Here is a 19,078-nt window from a genome sequence, read left to right on the forward strand (position 1 = left end):
CATTCAGTGCCTACAGTGTATTTTTGAGATAAAAGTTGGAGTGCAAAGTGGCACATGACTCCAAATAGTCTTTGCTTGAGTGCTGTTACTGTGGTGATGGGACCAGGAATGTGCAGCGGGACAAAGTTGATTGTAGGTTGCTAAATGAAAAACACACTTTCCCTAGTTAAAACTATGTTGTTCTCTCAGTCCATTAAATCTTTTTAAAGAAATCTAGAGCTGCGATGTGCAGAGGACGTGCCTTATTGTGTGCTAATTTATGACACGCCAACACGCTATTTTACTGGAAACTTTGAACTTCTTATTCCTCTTTGTATTAAAAATTTGTTTTAATGTAGTTAAACCATCAGTTTAAATAGATAGTTTTACTGTTACTGGTGTTGAACATATTCAGTAGCCTAAACAACAGTATACAGCTTAGCATTTGAAAACACTCACATCTTTCCCCACAGACACATCTGAGCATCTTTACCAGGGACCCTCTCTGCTTTGTTACTGACATGTTTTTATTCTTTTCTTCAAGTTTCAGTGAATATTTCAGGCATTTTATTGCCAATTTCATGCTGTCTGGTACTTGACAGGTGACAGCTCTGACCACAAATACACTCAAGTGGAGTGAGGTGGAGGCTACACAAATACACGTGGCTGTCTGTCAGTCAAAGCATTTGTGTGGATGTCTGTCTGATATTAAATTCTGTTTATTAGTTTTTTTATTTGTATTTATTTTTTTAAATATCCAATATAATCATATTGTAGTCTGGGGATTTTTGCCCTTATTCTTCCACATTGTATGGCACAGGAAATGAAGGGGAGTGAGGCTGAGAGTAGTAACATATTTAGGTTTGTGGGAGGTGCACACATTTAGTATTTAGCTCTACCAAATTGTGGTTGAAAGTAAAATAGTTTACATAGAGAAAATCCAAAAGCAGGTGTGTGTTGAAAACAGTAAACTTAGAGTGTAATGTTATTTGGCTGCTGGCTGTTTTTCATATATTACAGCATAGAGTAGTATTGAGTAGTATTGATCTGATCACCTGTTTGCAAAAGGAGGATTAAAGATAACCCAAAAATACTGAAGTGTTGCATACATAGTGCCCTAATAGTGTTTCTTGTGTTGCTTTTTGGTGCATTTGCAGCTGCAGGAAAGTATTGATCATGCACTACAAGGATTAGCTTCATGTATGGGAAACATCAGAAGATTGCTTCCACTCGTAAGATGTTTTCCTGGGAAATAGTTTACTGTCAGCTGGTTGTCTACAGTGAAGGCCAAATAATGGTAAAGTAGTTAGATGGATATTGATAAATGCTTCAGTGTAGATGTAGAGTTGGAGACGGCTGCAGACTGATGGGAAATCCTCAATGGGCCTGGGTATAGAAATGAATGGAGATGGACTCATTGTTATAAGAGGAACAGGCAGAGAGCTTCTAAATAATACTGAGATTGAATCAAGGACTATTGCTCTGAGGCCTCTTGAAAGGCCTTTGAAATAACACTGTTCATAGCTACAATGGAAGCGTCACCTAAATCCCAAAAGTCATCCCAGCTGGAATTAATAGGCATTTAAAATAAAAAAAGAAAGAAAAATCCATTCAGTCATGCATTACAGATATTTAACAACTGTATCAAACTGTTTTCTCTCTCACTGCTTACTCAGATGAACAAATGAGTGATGTTCATGTTGTTTTTCATAGCTTCATAGTCTGCACTAGCTTTACTAAAAAGACTTCTAAAAACGTTCCCTTAAACCAGCTGTTGACAGCCATTTTCTGCCACAAGTAACAGTTTATATTGTTCATAGTGATGCATGAAGTGGAAATGCCTCATTGGGCTGTAATACTTTGTCCAGCACATAGAAGGACATAAGATAGATATACTGTATCACCATTATGATAGTCTTTGAGACCTGTTTTAATGTATTATGACCTCTGTGTCCCCTTAAACCAAACAGGGAAATTAATGTGAGCCATAGTTTATACTAATATCATGTACAGTGTTTCATGCATGCTTCAGCTAAGGATAGCTAAGGATAGTCTAACATTGACTACTACTACTAATGCATAGCTAAAATAATCAGATATAGATAGGTTTAGATCAGAGATCAGATTTAAACAATTAATTACAGTGAACCCTTGTTTGTCGCGGGGGTTACGTTCCAAAAATAACCCACAATAGCTGATTTTTTTAGAATTATTATCGATGTTTTAAGGCTGGAAAACCCCTCACTACACACTTTCCTCAGACATGCATTAACATTCTCTCACTTTTCTCTGTTGTTTAAACACTCTCAAAGTTCAACCGTTCATAGAAAAATAAGTCCAGTATTATAGAACGAAACCAAAGTTCAAAACCTGTCTTCAGACACAGAACAAAATATGCTGATCAGGACATGGGACACAATGCGCTGTTAAAACAAGCACGTGAAATTGCACTAAAAAAAACTACAAAACAGCGAGGCTCTGAAAGGTGAACCGTGTTATATTGAGGGACCACTGTAAATGGGTCACACAACACAAACTAAATTTTAGAGATTACTCTGATTACTCTGAGAGGTAGTAAGTCACATATTACTTTAAATACTTTGATTTTAAATACTTTGAAATTAACAAACTTTAAAGATCAAATTTATATAAGCATAAAAACACAGGGCATTAGAAGAAGGGATTTCCATTCGCCACCGTTCATTAACCACCAACAGTGGAGAACACCCACTCCAAAAACACTGATAACCCAGGAATTCCGTGATACAAATCCCTAGAGTGGCCTGAATCAGGACTGCAAGTTTGATTAGTTTTCCACAAATCGAAAGCATAAGTGTCACTGTCTCTCTAATGAGTGTCCACCACTGCTCCCAGGACAGTAGCTAGTCAGGGCTGCTGTAGTAAACTCCCAGATGCAACATCACATCATTACCATGTCAGCAGTGCCTACTCTAGTTTGGGTCGCAGTTTGTGTCTCATGTCACCCAGTAGCATTACTGCTAGGCTTATTGTCTTCATACTTAGCAGATTCTTATTTTGATCACATTAAATAGATGCTATTGTTAAGATTAGCACAGCTTACAGTGATGAGAAGTTGTGCAAGTATTCATTTTGTGCAGATAAATAAGAGATAAATTACACATAAGTGTTTGCAACTGTGATTTATGTTTTCAGCTTCTGATGCTACCATAGCACTACAACCGTTTCCTTGCAGCTGATTTAAACACATTATTTAGTGAAAAAAAATTGCTTGCATTAACAACTTGTGACGACTTTACGCACAAACAGCTGGTGCAGTTAAGCGCAGACATATTTTTTTCCAGATGGAAGTACATAAATATGTGTATATAATTTAATATAGGGCTGCAAAAAAATCAATATTTGCTAATGTTTTAAACATTTTTTGCATTTGACTTATGGCACTGAGATGATCAAAGTGTTTTGAGTAGTGGATCATAATGTGTTCTTGGGATCATTCTTTAGATCTTTGAATATTTCAGGGATTTGAGATATTAATACCAGCAGACTTTAATATCTTTAGAACACAGATCTTTGCTACAGATGTCTGGGACCTTTTGGATAATGTGATATCAAGTTGCTGGGTAACAGAAAGCTTAGTTTAGGACTTTTTCTATTACACTAGGCTCAACGACGAGGTAGTGGAATTTGAAGCATTTTGCCAAGGCTGTGGAAAAGGCAGAGGGGGGGGTTGCAGGAGGTACTGTGAAAGTTTATGTAAGCATGTGAGCTCGAGGCCTGAGAAGGCTGAGGAATGTGGGGTAGGGGTGAGTGAAATTAACTGAGGTAGTTCAAAGCAAACCCCCCAACTTTTTCAGCTGCAGAATGAACAAGGAAGTACTGCTTTTAGTGGAATTGGCAGTACACAAACGTTTTAGGTCAAAAGTTGATGTTAAGCTTCAGAGTCAGGTCAAAAGTATGCAAACAATGCAGGAGTTTGTGAGTCTTAATCTTGTATTGACACCATAGACTAAATTTAGAACTTAACTTAGTGGCACTAGAAAACTGGTGACATGTGGTGAGTACTTTCAAACGTCTTTTCTGAGGCAAAGTGGGGATAACCGTCTTTCCTGTGTGAGTTTCTGTAGGTTAAACTCCTTGTTTAAATTTAAGTACACCTACACATAAAACATACACATAAAATGTCCTGCTGCTCTGTTGGCTGTCTGTAGACTCGACCACACTGCCACTGTGCTCAAGTAGCTTTGAAGAACAAAGCCAGAGGGAAAAGAAAAGAGCAAGGGAAAAAAAGCGGAAAGCAAATCTGGCGGAGGCAGTTGCACAGTCTGTTTTTTTTTTCTCATGGCCCAAGGGCAGGTTTTGCTCCTGCCTTACTGGGTAGGCTAGGTATATAGGATGGGTGTGGCAACTAAATTCTTCAGATTCATCTTTCATGTGCTTTGTTAGCAACTATTCACCCAAAGGCTATGGCAGATAGCTTTTCACGAGTAGTTCTCCAAATACACAAAAGGTCAACTTAAACTGCTCGTGTGTTTTATAAATGGCAAAAAGCTTTGACACAGTCCTCTTGTTGCAAGTCCTTACATATGAAGTTACTTTGATAGCAAGGCGAATATCTGTGAGCACAAAGCAGACCGTGGTGAAAGTGGAATTGTTCTGCCATGCTGGTGTCTACCACTCAAATGGAGGAGCACTGAAGCATGGGCATCTCCCTGGCAGAGGCACAAAAGGTGTCTCACACTTTTCCCAACTGTCTCTATGTACTTTCTCGTATTAGTACATGTGCACACATGACTGTCATGGCTCTGCTGTTCCGACCTCTCTCACTCTTTCTACTTGCTCATTAACATACTGTGTTAAATGTTCTTTTTTTCCTGCTACTCCCTTTAACAAATGTCTGAAACATTTATCTTGCTCTTCCTTTGTGATACCTCACTTAGCTATTTGCATTTCTTAAGATCTGCAATTTCCTACACATAGTGGTCTTTATTACACACCACATGCTGTCAGGTTCAGTGAAATCATAAATTAGTCTATTTCCTGACATTTTATTAAGCTATTCACTAAATTATTTTAGCCATTCTGTGTCTGTTAATCGGATTTCTCCTTCAGTATTGCCAGCTTGAAGCCATTACTTTAACTACACCTAGTTGATAATTTGCATTCTGGATATACTGTTCCTGTGTGAGTGTTTTTTTTAGCCATGGCTTTAGAAAACATTGGGGAGCTACCTATTTTCCCTTACCTGACCGCTCTTCTTATTACATGCCTCAGGCCGATTCGGGAGAGCTGTGATAAAGACTAATGACAAAAGCGCATCCCAGAACAAAAGAAATACAGGAAAGCTAAAGTAAAGGTGAAAGAGAGAATAAATGAGCTGTAGCGAAATAGTCCCCCTCTTAAGGTAAATCTGAAGGTTCTCTGACAAGCCATTTTAGGTGTTATCTCTTTTCTACAAAAAAAAAATATTTGGTTACCCAAGGCAAGACGTTTGCTTGCTCTTAGTAACACTGTCATCACAGCTCATCATGTTACAGTGAGTGAACAAAGGCAGCAGCAGCAGCACAAAGATAGGCTATGTAAACTATTTCATCCTTGGAATTGTGCTTTTATGGTTCTGTGGACTCTGCTGATTTGGGCCATCAGTAACCGGATGTGTGTAATAGATTCAGACACACTAGTGAGAATGGACACCACCTATATCTGATAGTGACACTACCCCCTCCCATGATTCATTCATTTTATGAGTGTCAGGTAGTTATAAAAAGATCAAGTATTGTTTAAGTTTCTGTTGAAGCTATGAAGGTTAAAAAAAGGTGTTGTATATAAAGATAGACAGGGCTGCTGTGACAGAGGGTTTCAGGAGTTTTGTCTGGAAGGTAATTGAATGTTTATGTTGCCTTCCACAGCCTTAGATTTTGTACATTTGAAATAATAGGACCCCACATGTGCAGGTTATCCAGGTAATTTGTCGGTTTGTGGCTCAGTTGTAGTTTTCTCACTGTAGTTTTACTAATGTTTTTGAGACTATTTAAGTCTCAACAGGAATACAGTTTGTTTTTGATTAACAGAAGTGAGAGATCTAAAAAGAGCTTTTCATAGGACTATTGATAATGGGAAGAACAATGACCCAACTAGATTTGCAAATTTGGTTTTGCTGGCAACAACTTGATGATCGGGTTAATTTAGATAAGACAGTAGCAGCAATCAAAGTATCGATTTAGTCTCTAAAGTAACACTTTTCACAAGTAGACACATAGACCTGAGCATGCATCCTCTTCACCCAAACTGAAACACCAACAGCTTCCTAAAGATACACACACCGTCACACTTATCCTTTGTATCTACTGAGCACCTGGTGAGTGCTTGTAAGTGGGGTCAGATGGGAATGAAAAGCACTAAAGCAAATTCACTCCTGTGAACTTTGCTATTAGCTTTTCTTTAGAAAGGTCAGCCAGGCCTGTCACAATTTCACACACAGATTTCACACAACTCTAAACTAGAATTTAGGTTGTTAAGATGTAAGATAATTCTAAAGAACCCATTATATGCTAAAAAATGTTAACATCTGTTTTTTTTTTTATGCTCAACTCCAGTTTGTTTCGGCAATCAGGGAAACCCCCTTACACACTGGAGAAAAGACCCACTAAAAGCTACTTAGATGTGTCTTTTCTTATCTGTAGAAATGGTAAAATTAGCATTTACAATCAGGTAAAATGTCCTCTTTTCTTGTGGGCCGTCATCTGTAAATTCAGCAACTCTTTGCCCTCCCTGCCATAAATTCCACCTACCTTTACTGCCTTGGCAACATATTCATGTCCTGGCCTCCATGTTGCTGCTGGTGCTGATTGCATGCAAAGGCACAAGTGTCAAACAGAAAGCCTAGCTAATCTGCTGGTGATTAGAAAGGACTCACTTGCGAATTTTTAGTGTGTTTTTAAAAATGTGAAAGATGCTATCAAATTAGGGAACTGTTACATGTACACAACCTTTACCTGTCAACTCGTACAAGTTGTGTATGTATGTCTGAAAGGTCTTTTGTTTGCTCAGCTGAAGGTTACAGCCCCCACATGGCAGTGAAATGTAAACAGGAGAGTGCTGGCTGGTTGTTGTTAATATACTACTCTGACATGCTTCAAGTAAGGGCCTTTCAACCAACCCCTGCAACTGCCTATTTAGGAGCAGCTGCTGTTTCAAGCTTCTGTTCTCCTCAAGGCCGGAAATTGATTTCAGAGATCACTTAAAGTGCAGGCATGATATCAGATTCAGACCATGTGTTGCACATAAAAATGTTTTCCAACATGTTGGACTCTAATTATGTCTTTATAATCTCTTCAGGTGTTATTCGAACACAAGAGCTGCTGGATCATGAGACAACACCTCACTACTGGTTAACAGTCTATGCGATGGATCGTGGTGTGGTGCCCCTCTCTGCTTTCGTTGAGGTCTACATTGAAGTGCAGGACGTCAACGACAATGCACCGCAAACCTCTGAACCTGTCTACTACCCCTCAGTCATGGAGAACTCCCCTAAAGAAGTCTCAATCATCCAGATCAACGCGGTTGATCCGGACACCAAGGCCAGCGACAAGCTCTCCTACAAGATCACCAGTGGCAATCCCCAGGGTTTCTTTGCCATAAACACTAAGACAGGTAAGATCTCTGGAAATACATGTCACTATAAATTGCATTCTCAGAGGAGGAATTCCCCACAGCTGCGCCACAAGCCTATATTGTATTCTAAAGAGTAACTTTAACCTTGAATCTGGCTGCTGACATGTAAAAGAAGATTTTGACCTCTACAGATTAAATACTATCCACAACATGGCCTTACATCTCTGAGGTCACATCTCATGTAAGCAAAAATGAATTGAGATACTTCAAATGACTCATGCTTCAAATGATGAACACAGGAATTTTGCCTGAAACACCACATGTATTTTCCTCATTTAAACGCATCAGCTACTTTAAGGGTCATAACTGTAGCAGGGATATAAAGAGTCTACATATCAAATTATCCTCTGAGGCTCAATGCCAAGGTTTTGAGATGTGCTGTAGTGCATTACTGACAAGGTGGCAAGCTTTTGTGAGGTTCCTGTTTCCTTTCTTTGAAAAGGGAGAGCAGTATGAACACTGTATTTTCACCCAGAACAGGAGTGGGTTGAGCCCAGTGGGGGTTTTTCCACTCTAACACTGAGAAGTGTGTTCTCATATGGTACTCTGGAAGTGGTGTGATGATTAATATTTCATTGGGTTCTTTCAAAGTTGCTGGAGCAGGCTATGTTTAGTTGAACAGGGGGAAAAAAATATGTGTAATAGGTGCAAAGTGAAGATTCATGTAGAGGAAAAATGTGATTCCACTCAGGAATTTGTTCTGCTATTAAGATGTAACTGAAGATACATTTACAGAATGTACAATAAGTGAAGGATGTCAGTTTATAAATTGTAGTAATGAGAATAGAATAGAATAAAAGGGGCCGTTTAGTGGATTTTCTCTCTTACCTAGCTGCTTTAAACTCAAGTGATGGTTAAACTGTAACGAGGAGTGGGTAGTAGCTGCAGTAGCTGCAGTTGCTCTGGTTTGTCCTCACTGATGTGTGTGGTCCTGTTTCCCAAGGTAGTCACATCAACAAACTGAAGTTATTTTGGTTGGTTGTTGCAATGTGAATTTTCTGACCAAATAAGGATGATCATGTAGCATGCCTTCCAAACATGCCTCTCTGTAATGACTGGGCACTCAGCATTGGACAGGAAAAATAAGGGGGGGGTGAAAAATTCAACTGATAAAGAACAAGGATAACTTTAGGTATGCACACACAGTTGGTGTTTTGTCTGCTTAGATGACAAGATCAGCTTACATGTGCTGATAAGCACAGTGTGTAGAAAAAGAGAATGTGCATGGAAATGGAATATTTATCTTGCAACAAAGCAGTCATAAATAACAGTTTTATCAACACAGCAGAACTTCAGTGGTGGAGAAAACACCTTGCAATTATTTATGTCTTAGATATTTTTTTTTCCTAAGTATTTTTAATATGGAAGATTCTGTAAAGAAATGTTTGTTTTGTGCTGTATCATTTTTTTAAAGATGACCTTTGATTTTAAGCCCAGATTTTGATAAATGAAGTAAATATTCCAGAAATCTTATGCTTAATTCCACTGTGTATGGCAGTTCTTTGCCGTAAAATTGACTGAAAGTTTATGTTTCTTATTTTTTTATTTTTTTATAACACTCAGAAAGGCTCACTGAACAAAAATGGTTACACTGATGCATAAGCATAAGATTCATTCATGCATATCAAAGAATGTTAAAACTTTTATCAGTGAGACACCAGAGCCCTTTGCGTCAGGTTCAACAAAGAGTGGTTTGGACAAAGAGAACTTCATTGAATCACAGCTCGGCTGCTTTGATTTTTTTTTTCTCTTTGTTTTTGAAGATTGCAGCACAGAGTGGATGTAGAGAGGTAGGTGGGGACAGAAAATAAGAGAAACCAGGAAACCAAAGGGTAGGCAGTGATTTACACAGAGTGCAGTTTAAAGAGAGAAAAAAACAGCCCTATATATTATTTTGAAATGTTTGCAAATTAAATTATGTTTCTTTAATGTAGTGGTATTAAACAAAGATTGAAATAGCTTGATATCGCTCCACATTATCAACTCAATATGACATGCTCACCGCATATTACAGGTTTTTGAAAATGTTTAAATTTACAACATGCAAGTCTCTGTAATTACATGTTCTAAAATTGCATTGGTAGCATAGGCCCTGTCTTGGCACACCAACAAAGCTCTCCAAAGGGGTGGGAAAAGGGAAAAGACATTAAGGCCTGTGTTTTCTGTGTGGGTTCTGGAACTTCATAGGCATATGTTCCAAGCTAACTAGCTAGCCTTCCATCATGGGCTACAGTCTTGCTGTGTTTCCAAGCAGCCCGGTCATGCTTTAAACATATATGAAGGCTTCACTTGACGCCTTGGGTGGCGCTGGTTGCCCTTATTCCGCACCGACCCACACTGGCTCAGTAAAGCCCAGGATGAAAGGCTTATGGCTACTTTATTTCTGCCAAGTAAACAAGTCCTGCTGCTTTGAGTGTTCCCTGACTAAAGATTGTCATTAAAGTGCAGGGCCAGCTCTTCTCTCTAGCAGACACTATTGCAGTCCCACCGTCTGAAAGCTTAGAACTCAACGGCTTGATATAGCTTTGCTTTTGAAGGGATTGAAAAAAGAGAGAGGAAAAGCTATGGGGAGAAAATTGTGCCAGTCAGCTGGATACGTATTATGTGTCATAAATCAGTATGAGATCAGCGAGTTTGAATAATGCTGTGAAGGTTTAAAATATAAACAAAAATGAACTAGTGCTCACTTGTCCTCCCAGCCACAGACGCGACCATAGCTGTTGCAGACTCCACACAATGTGGTAAACATATACATGATACATGTGAATGTACATGTACTGTGCGTGTGCCACACATCACTTATTTATTTAGGTGTAAATTCAGAACAATGATTGTTTATCCACACAGGCAGCACTCAGGTCAGCCTGCCCACTAGCTGTCTAGTTGTATTTTCTTTTTATAAAGATGTTTGTCAGTGCTCCAAACTAGTTCATCTGAAGTTATTGATACCTTTTCTATGGGAGAGCAAGCATTGTTCATAACCTGGTGAGTCACTCTCTCGCTCCCTCTCTTCCCTGAGATGCTTCTGCTCTGATGTGACTTTGTGGACTGTGAGCAGAGGTCTTATGCTAGAACATGCATGTGTTAAGGAAGGGCAGCCAAGCAGAGCATGTTGCCACAACACACACACACACCTCACACACATACACACACAGCCAAATGAGCAAGCAAAGATCTGTTTAATAGATACCTTATCTTGCTGAATGCTCATTACTCGACTTCCTGTTGTACCTATACTATCTATCTGTGTGCAGTATTAGTACTCTACAAAGCTCCTCTAATTGCTCCAGTGTTGACCATTGATGTTTTAAGATAGACAATTAGCCTGTGTTGACCTGACATATGAGATTTCTAGATGGAACACCTAAAGCCTGTTGAATACTCCACCCTATAATCACAGCACCTACCTGTATTCGTCACCAGACAATGGTGCTGTTACAGCTGCCTCCAGTATGACATGACTGTCTATACATGATTGTTTTTGCCCTTTAATGGCGGCTTTCATTCCAGTGGTTAAACAAAGAAGAATGATACACCCAGGTGATTTCTTATAGTTGGAATGAACAATTTTAGCCCGTCACATTGCTTTGCCTCCAGCCAGCAGCTCATTGTCATCAATTGAAAGGGAATGCTGTAGGTAATGCTTTGGCAGGCCTGGATACCTTCAACAGGTTTTGTGTGTGTTTGTCATCCCCAGAGGGTTAAATGAAAAGGTAGAGGAAACAGCCACTAGGATTTTCACAGCTGCGAATCATCCAGTTTTTGTGGTGCTCATATCAACTTTCAGTAATGCCTTCGCTGCTAGTGCACACACAGACACACACACACACACTGGTCTTATCAGTGGTTTACCAAAGCCCCAACTACTATCAAGGGAAGTGAGATAGGAAATGGATACTTCCAACAACTTCCTGATGTTTCCGGTGATTTGAGGGCAAACAATTGTCACAGCTCTCAAAAGAGATTATAGGAAGAAAATGTGAAAAGGAGAAATTGCTGATTGTCCTCTTTAAACTTCAAAGAGCGGTCATGGTGGCTTGGTTGGCTCAGATTCGGCTAACACACAATATCTTTTAAACAAATCCAACCTGAGAAGTTTATGGGTTGATCTTTAATATGGGTGTCACATCGAATACAAATATTGTGTGTGTATATATTCTTGACACTGCGATGAATTTGGTTTTCTCTAAACTTGACAGTGAATCCATCCTATCACATGGCTTCCAAGAGAACAACCTTGTGACCTAAATGCAAGAAAAGAAAAGAGCTTGACCCAGTGAACTTTGCAAAAAAGAGGCATAATAACCATGGCGACCATCTGTGCCATCAGTACAGCTCAAACAACGACTTTTATTTTGCCGTGGTGGTGGTTTACTGGTCAGACAGCACTGTTTAGACAGTGTTAACAAATCTGCAACAGCAGAGATGTACTGCTGTTGCTGTCAGTCTTTCGAGGAGGTTTGGTGAGATAAAAGAAATGCGTACATGCACGTTACCAGCTAAAACACTGATCCTGACATTGTACTCCAACATCAGCTTACAGCGTGCAGCACCCTGCTTTAAATGTTTTATCACTTAATATGTTCTTGCAAGAGGGTAAAAGTGAAGTGCTCTGAGGCACCTTTGCTTAATGGGCCGAGTTGCTCTTGCTGGCGCACATCAAAAGGCGATTAGGATGTTCTCACCTACTGAAGTGAACCATACAGGCAAGCTCTTCAGATGTGGAAGATGCAAAGTCAACCTGAATGAAATACCCAGGATAAAGCTAGAATTAGTTAATTAAACTGTCTTAGAGCTTCCTCTTTGTTTACTCACATTCAACATTCACTCATTCACAACATTCTAACATTCACTTTCACACATGGGAACCTGAAGTCCCAACTCTTGACATGGCTGTCATTTCAGATTACAAATAAGCCATTCAGCTGTTAGGTGCTGAGATACCTAACATAAACAGCCCCCCCCATGTCTTTTACTCTTTTTCAGACCATATGCATATGTTGAATGTGTACTGGCCTCTATGGCCTCTGCTGGTTTGTTTTCTTTTGTGTGTTTCTGGGGAGAATATTTGGTGGACTACAAAGACTTTTAGGTGGCGTGCCAAGCATTGCTTTCATTCTCAGTAAAAGAAAATCATCAGTCTTGCTCAGCAGCATATTGGAGGAAAAATGGACAAACAGCTCCCATGTGTCTTTTCAAACATACAGTTTGTATTTGCGAGTATTGATGGCATTGTGAAAAAAGACACTATTCACAGTATTGTTTCATGCTCAAGTGACGCTTAAATCATAATGAAGCTGAGACTGTTGATATAGTTGTCTGGGTTGAAACTCTGCGTCTCAAGAAAAGAAATGTTACTGAAGAAATGTCTGTGTCCATTATTTTCCTACAACAGAGAAATACTTTAATAAAGAATAGTTGCAGCTCAGTGTTACTTCATCAGCTCAATATCTCAAGGACATTTGCTGCCACTCTAGACGCCCGACACATTCCTGGGCGTCTGCAGTCACAGCTAAATGTGTGTCACATAAATATGTGTGTCAATCTCAAGACTGCTAATCACAGCAGCAGCAGTGCCCGGGTACAAACCACCCCAACAATGTCCTGGACTTCTTAACTCCCTCCAGGCCTCCGTTTTTTAGTAGTGGTTGGTGCGTTGAAGGACATGGTTGAGAGTGCCACTGCTGCTTCGATGTTGATTTTCTCCCCCTCTCAAAACAGCACAGCTATAATTACTGTCGGCCCAGCTCAGCCCACGCCTGAGGATGGCTTTTGTGTGTATGTGTGTGTGTCTCGTGTGTATGTTGTGACAAAGGCTGTGGGTTGGAAGTGCAGACTTCTTTGGTCAGCTCTGGCTTACTAACCAGTCATTTTAGAGTTCCTTAACATTTAGGTAGCAATAGAAAGGTATGCACCTTTTATCGACTTGAATGCTAGTGCAGCAGAGTCCCTCCACAGAAGGACCACGAGTGCAGGCTTGCAGGATATCGATTTTTTTGGGGGGAAGAAACAAACTGCTGCAAATGACTTTTCTGAAAGTGATATCAACACTTGGATATTAGAGTAGGCGGCAAATCGTGTGGTCAGAGATCTGGCAGCGAGCTGGCAGCATGTCAGGCATAAACGGAACAGAAGCAAACAAAAGCACTTTAAACCACAAACACAACATGCATCAGAATAGCTTTACTCATCTGATGCACATGCACCATGTTTTTGTTGCATTTCAGATGTTGATTTCTTTTTCAGACCTTGAAAAGGATGCTGCTTTTATGCTATGATAAAGCACAGAGCCCGAAAATGCCTCTGACTATTCGAGAGGAGAATTCAGGGATAACTGTGACAGCAATTTTGTCAAGCGTTATTTGCTGCTTGAAGATTTGTGAAATTTTCACAACACCTCAACAAGTGCAAAATTGATTATTCTTATTATCACTGAGTCATGACCCAATCCGAACAATCTCTATTTGATTGGAAACAACACACTGAAAGGTTAATGCTGTCCATGTGAAAGGACTCTCTGTAAAATATGTGTTCAGAATATACATGTTGGCAGGAATTGTTGACACTGTTGCCACAGGCACAACTGTATCTTCAAGGAGGCCTTACTTTGTCTATTGTGTCATTCTGGGCAGTGAAATTTCAGAAGAGTATAGTTCATGAAATCTGAGCATCCTCACTGGCTGAGGCAAAGTAATTTTTCTTCAGCAAATAACCACAATAAAATCAGGACTAAATTATTTTTGAGTTACAGTGTTTTGCTTGCCAGCTCTTTATCTTCATTCTAAACGAATTTTGCATTGTTATTTTTAAACGGGTGCAGCAGTGCTGTTGGTTGTAGAAATAGAACAAGAACGAGAGAGAGAGATTATATCTAACCCAAATTATACACAATTTTTGCACCCCTAAACAAAGGAAAACCACTAATATGCTATTCTGTGCCATTAACTCATCTTCCAGCATGCTCAGTGCTGCAGCATCGAGTTGTAAATTATGTTTGTGAAATGGGAGGTCTCTGCAGTCTTTGCAAGCCCGAGCTAAAAACAAATTTCCAGTTCCCACTGCGGGCTCAGGATAAAGGCCAGTTTTTTTTGTGATTTCATTGGTTTTTGCTAATGTTGGGTTTGTTGCTGTACACAAACATCACACAGAGAGCGTACAGTTTACATTGCATGCATCTGTTTTGATACATTGCTCGGTTTTGATTAGGCAGAAAATTTCTAAATTAGACATGCAGAGTAGGTGCTGTTGTCTTTATTCTGCTGTATAATACATGTTCAGAGAGAACTGTTACCAAACACAGCGCACGGGGAGCTTAAAAACATTATCATCCATCATCTCCGGCCTTGCTGAAGCGCATGAATAATTAGTCAGCATGGCCTGTTTTGATGTGGCACAGTAGAACTATTAGTTTGGACAATAATAATCTACAGCTCGTGATCCCTTGCTAACTTTTGCAGACATCATACAACATGGCAAAGAGTAATCCCTGAAGGGATGCGCATTTTCTAAGCTCAAATTTGCGTTGTCAGTGTTGGAACACCTTTTGCACTGAGTGGGAGTGTCATTCATATTCACATCTTTGGCAGGCGCCATTTTATATTCATGTAAATTTAAAATTGGTTGCCCATTAATATCTAACCATGTCAGCCAAGTAGAGCAAAACTAAGGGTTCAGGAAATGTGTTATTTTATCTTATATCGCTGCGGTTCACTGTGAAGATTAAATAAAACTTTAAGAAGGAAACGATGAAAAAGAGGGAGCAGAAGTGCCTCGCTCAATCGCTGTGCAAGTGAAGGCTATTTCAGGACCTGTAAGTTGTGGCCTGCTATTCTTGTTGCAGGCATATGTGCCATTGATGGGTTTGGGTTTCGGAAATCCTTTGCTTTATGCTAATCAGGCACAGTGTGGCAAGCAGGCTGCTCTGGTGCGGTTGAAGCTGGCATGTCTACTCTACACTCAGCGTCTCTGCAAAGTTGCAATTACAGTGGGAGTGAGAACAGAATGCTGCCTATAATGTAGCTATACCCTCCCCCCCCCTTTTTCTTCTTTTTTTGTCCCTTGTTTGTGTATTTGATTCAAAATTGGATTAGTCAAGAACCCAAGACTTAGGGTTGTTTTATTTTTGCTTTTGTCAAAGTGTGGGTTAACAAAGTTCTTTCTGTGTGATGTGATGTCACACGACATCAGTCATCCCAAACAATGGCGGGATGTAAGCTCAAAAAGTCCTCTGAAAGACTCCGACTAGCAGCAGTATCAGTTGTTAGGTGTTTCTCTGTGTAAAAAAGGCTCTCAGACCTGCGGGCGATGTCAGACTGCCTGTCTATTTATTCAGCTTGTGGAAAAACTAAAAGTAGGGTGTCAAGGCTATGCTGCTGTTTGGGAACTATTTGCAGATCTTTGTGATATTTCACGTACGTAAGGGAGTATAGTAGGGCGTCTGGCAACTTGATACACCCGAGACAGGGGAGACCACTGGGGAGAAAGAGCATTACTCCAGATGCAGACTTTCACTCATGGGTGACTGATGAGATAACCAGCAGGGTTCAGATTATTTCACCTAACACTGGGTGTCAAGAGTGTTTTGTTTCATCAATCAAATCTAGTTTCTTTGCTTTGTACCACTGAGAGGTTTGTTGATGTTTTTGTCATTAAAAAGGAGGAAATGATTTGCTTGTTTGTTGACATCTGGGAGTTTTAACGGCTGCTTTCTATTCATTAATGGACATTTTTGACAAGGACCTTACTCCTGAATACAATTACATTTGCAATGTTTGTCAGCCAAACAGTATAGTGAACACTGTAAGGAACCTTAAATTTTGCCAATATTTCCATATCCAAATGTATTGACAGAAAGCTAATTGATGCCAGATGCATTTACCTGGTTCATCTGTCTGTCGAACTCTAATCCAGCATTCTCAGTTAATATTTAGTCTATTATTTTGTGTTCTGGCCTCATTTTCTGCATGGTCTGTGTAAGCTCTGTGACCATGCTTGGTTTTGTTAGCACAGTGCTATCCGAGGCACACATTTTGGTAGCTTATGTTAACCCCATGCACTCTGTTGAGCTCTGTCAGAGCTGTCTTGTCTCCCACTTGCTCCCACTCGTTCCCTTTTTTCATTGCTTGATTTTTCTATTATTTTATTAATTGTTTGTCTTTACTTTGTCAATTAAATAACTTGCCTAACCAATTTCATTTGGTTTGTTACTTTCCCTTTTCCCCATGTGAGTTGGGTCATAACAAATATATTAATATAATATATTAAATTAATTATCATTTGTTTTCTTCTACAGGTCTGATTACAACCACCTCAAGGAGACTGGACAGAGAGCAACAGGATGAGCACATTCTTGAGGTAAGCACTTCATTTCGGCTGATTTTCAGCCTTGAAGAGCGTGAGTCTTTAATTTTTTTAAGTACCATACGCATAAAAATACAAGGTCAACACATTCAGATAGTTTGAAAACCGTTTAACTTTGGCACTGTGGATTTTCCGTCGCTGAGGTTAAGCATTTCCAGTCAACTCTGGCATTCTGCCACGTGGCCAACAACAGTAACAACAAAAAAGTCAGCTTTTACATGCAAGAAAGGTCTTGCGGAATAATTTCTCCTTGTACTGATTTCCTGATGGGGTTGGACAGGGGTTGAGTTGGGAGGCATGCGGGAGATCATGGTGACTGTTCTCTTTGTTCTTTCCCACTGTTCCGTCTCCTGGATGGAGCAAGCCGGGACAGGAAACTGCCGTCAAACCAAGAGGCCAACGTCTAAACTTGTGGGTTTTAATTGAGCTCGGCTCCGGTGCTTCCCCTCCCACTCTCGCTCCCTCTCTCTCTCTCTCACCACAGAACCAAGGTTGATAATAGCTGCTTTAATTGTGTTTCCGGTGCTGACAGGGAGCAGATTGGACGCCTTTTAATTATTGTTAGAAGTTACACAATTCAGTGATCTCTGGGGTGACAGTTAATGTTGGTGCATCTGCTGCCAGAGCTGTGTCGCATTTCATACTCTTTTTGTACATTCCACTGCACTAATTGCATTACAGGACTGAGAGTAAATGATAGGGATAAACATGGAAAATGAAGAAAGACTATATTCCTTCGGGGGAATGTCTAGCGCTGATGAGTGAAATGGAAAAACTAAAATAAATTTCAGTATATCTTTTGAATTAGGAAGCTCATCTATCCAGTAGTTTGCTGTAGAAGAACTGCTACTTCTACCATGTGGGTAAAAGCTGTTTAATTATTAAGTTGGAGTGGGTGTCTGATGAAAAGTCTTTTTGTCTGGAAAAAAAGAAAAAGTCCTGCTTTTGCTGAGTTCATGAATGTTGTTCATTTGTCTCATTTGACAAAATGCCTCCAGACAGACATTTAATAACCACATTAAACACTCAGCGCAAGCTATTGTAAGCTTTAATGTTGAGCCAAATTCCACACTCCTTTCCTCTTCACAGTAATATTCTGGCTTTTCTTTGCAATGTTTATAACTAAACTTTAATCATATACTCCAATTAAAGTGCACAAAGGCACAGAAGTACGCATTCCTTTTTATGTTGAATGTGAGTTGGAGGAGAAGTTTAAAACAGTACCTAAATAGGTACTAGATAGCGGGTGACTGAACACAGCCTTAAAAGAGCCACGTAACCATAGCAACGTAAGAAGTTTGTACGTGTTGGGTTATCTGGAATTCAGCAGGAAGCTCTTTTATTGTGCTGCACATTCGTGGAGCAGCACCGATCCTTAAACCCTACAATTTGCCATCCAGGTGTTAGCAGAGCAGATCAAATTGTCCTAACTAGTAGTGTTGGAAGATTTTTTTTTCACGCTAGCTTGGTGTAAAGAGGAGAAAACGAAACATGTGGAACATGTGGAGCAATTAGGGTGGGGGCTGTGTCAGCATTGTTTGCGCCAAATGCCAAGAAGAGGTGGAGGGAGCACAGGGGGCCTTCAGCTTTTATGATGAGAAGGATGGGGGTTGGTAGTCATCGTGTGCCTGTGAGAGAGAGAGAGAAAGAGAGAGAGAGCTAAAACCAGAAAAGCAGTGGGGGAATTTAGAAAAAAAGGCAAAGCTGCTCTTGATGGCCTGAGTGTGGGCTCTAGCGGCAGGATCAGAGGCCTTCGTCCACATGAGGAGGGGGTGGGTAAATAACAAAAGTGGGACATGCCAGGACATGCCGAGGACTCAGCCCTGGGACTGCAGGGAAGACATTACAATGTAAAAGCAGAGGCGAAGGGACTGTTTCACATCTGTTGCCTGGAGCCTTTCCCAGCAGGCAGTCAGGCCTGTTAGACAAAGATATAATATCCTAACCAGACCACTTTTTCTGATTAATAAGTTGTGTATGAAAACAGTAACAAATCTAAATCATTCAGAGCCCATTGTTTAAAAAAGAGAATAACACTGACAAAAGTCAGCTCCTCTCTCACCTCTGCACAGCTGGCTAATCACAG

At 40.1% G+C, this 19,078-nt stretch overlaps 1 protein-coding gene across 4 annotated transcripts in view; it reads left to right on the top strand.

Moving 5' to 3' along the window:
* The window catches only part of fat1a (FAT atypical cadherin 1a), a 69,097-nt gene that overhangs the window by 10,890 nt on the left and 39,129 nt on the right, over positions 1-19,078 (top strand). For all 4 annotated transcript variants that reach the window (XM_028415517.1, XM_028415536.1, XM_028415509.1 and 1 more), the window contains exons 3-4: positions 7,297-7,611; positions 16,925-16,986. In XM_028415517.1, the coding sequence (XP_028271318.1) occupies positions 7,297-7,611; positions 16,925-16,986 (377 nt within the window). The remainder of the gene's footprint in view (positions 1-7,296; positions 7,612-16,924; positions 16,987-19,078) is intronic.

The sequence above is a fragment of the Parambassis ranga genome, chromosome 1 (assembly GCF_900634625.1).
Source record: "Parambassis ranga chromosome 1, fParRan2.1, whole genome shotgun sequence".
NCBI lineage: Eukaryota > Metazoa > Chordata > Actinopteri > Ambassidae > Parambassis > Parambassis ranga.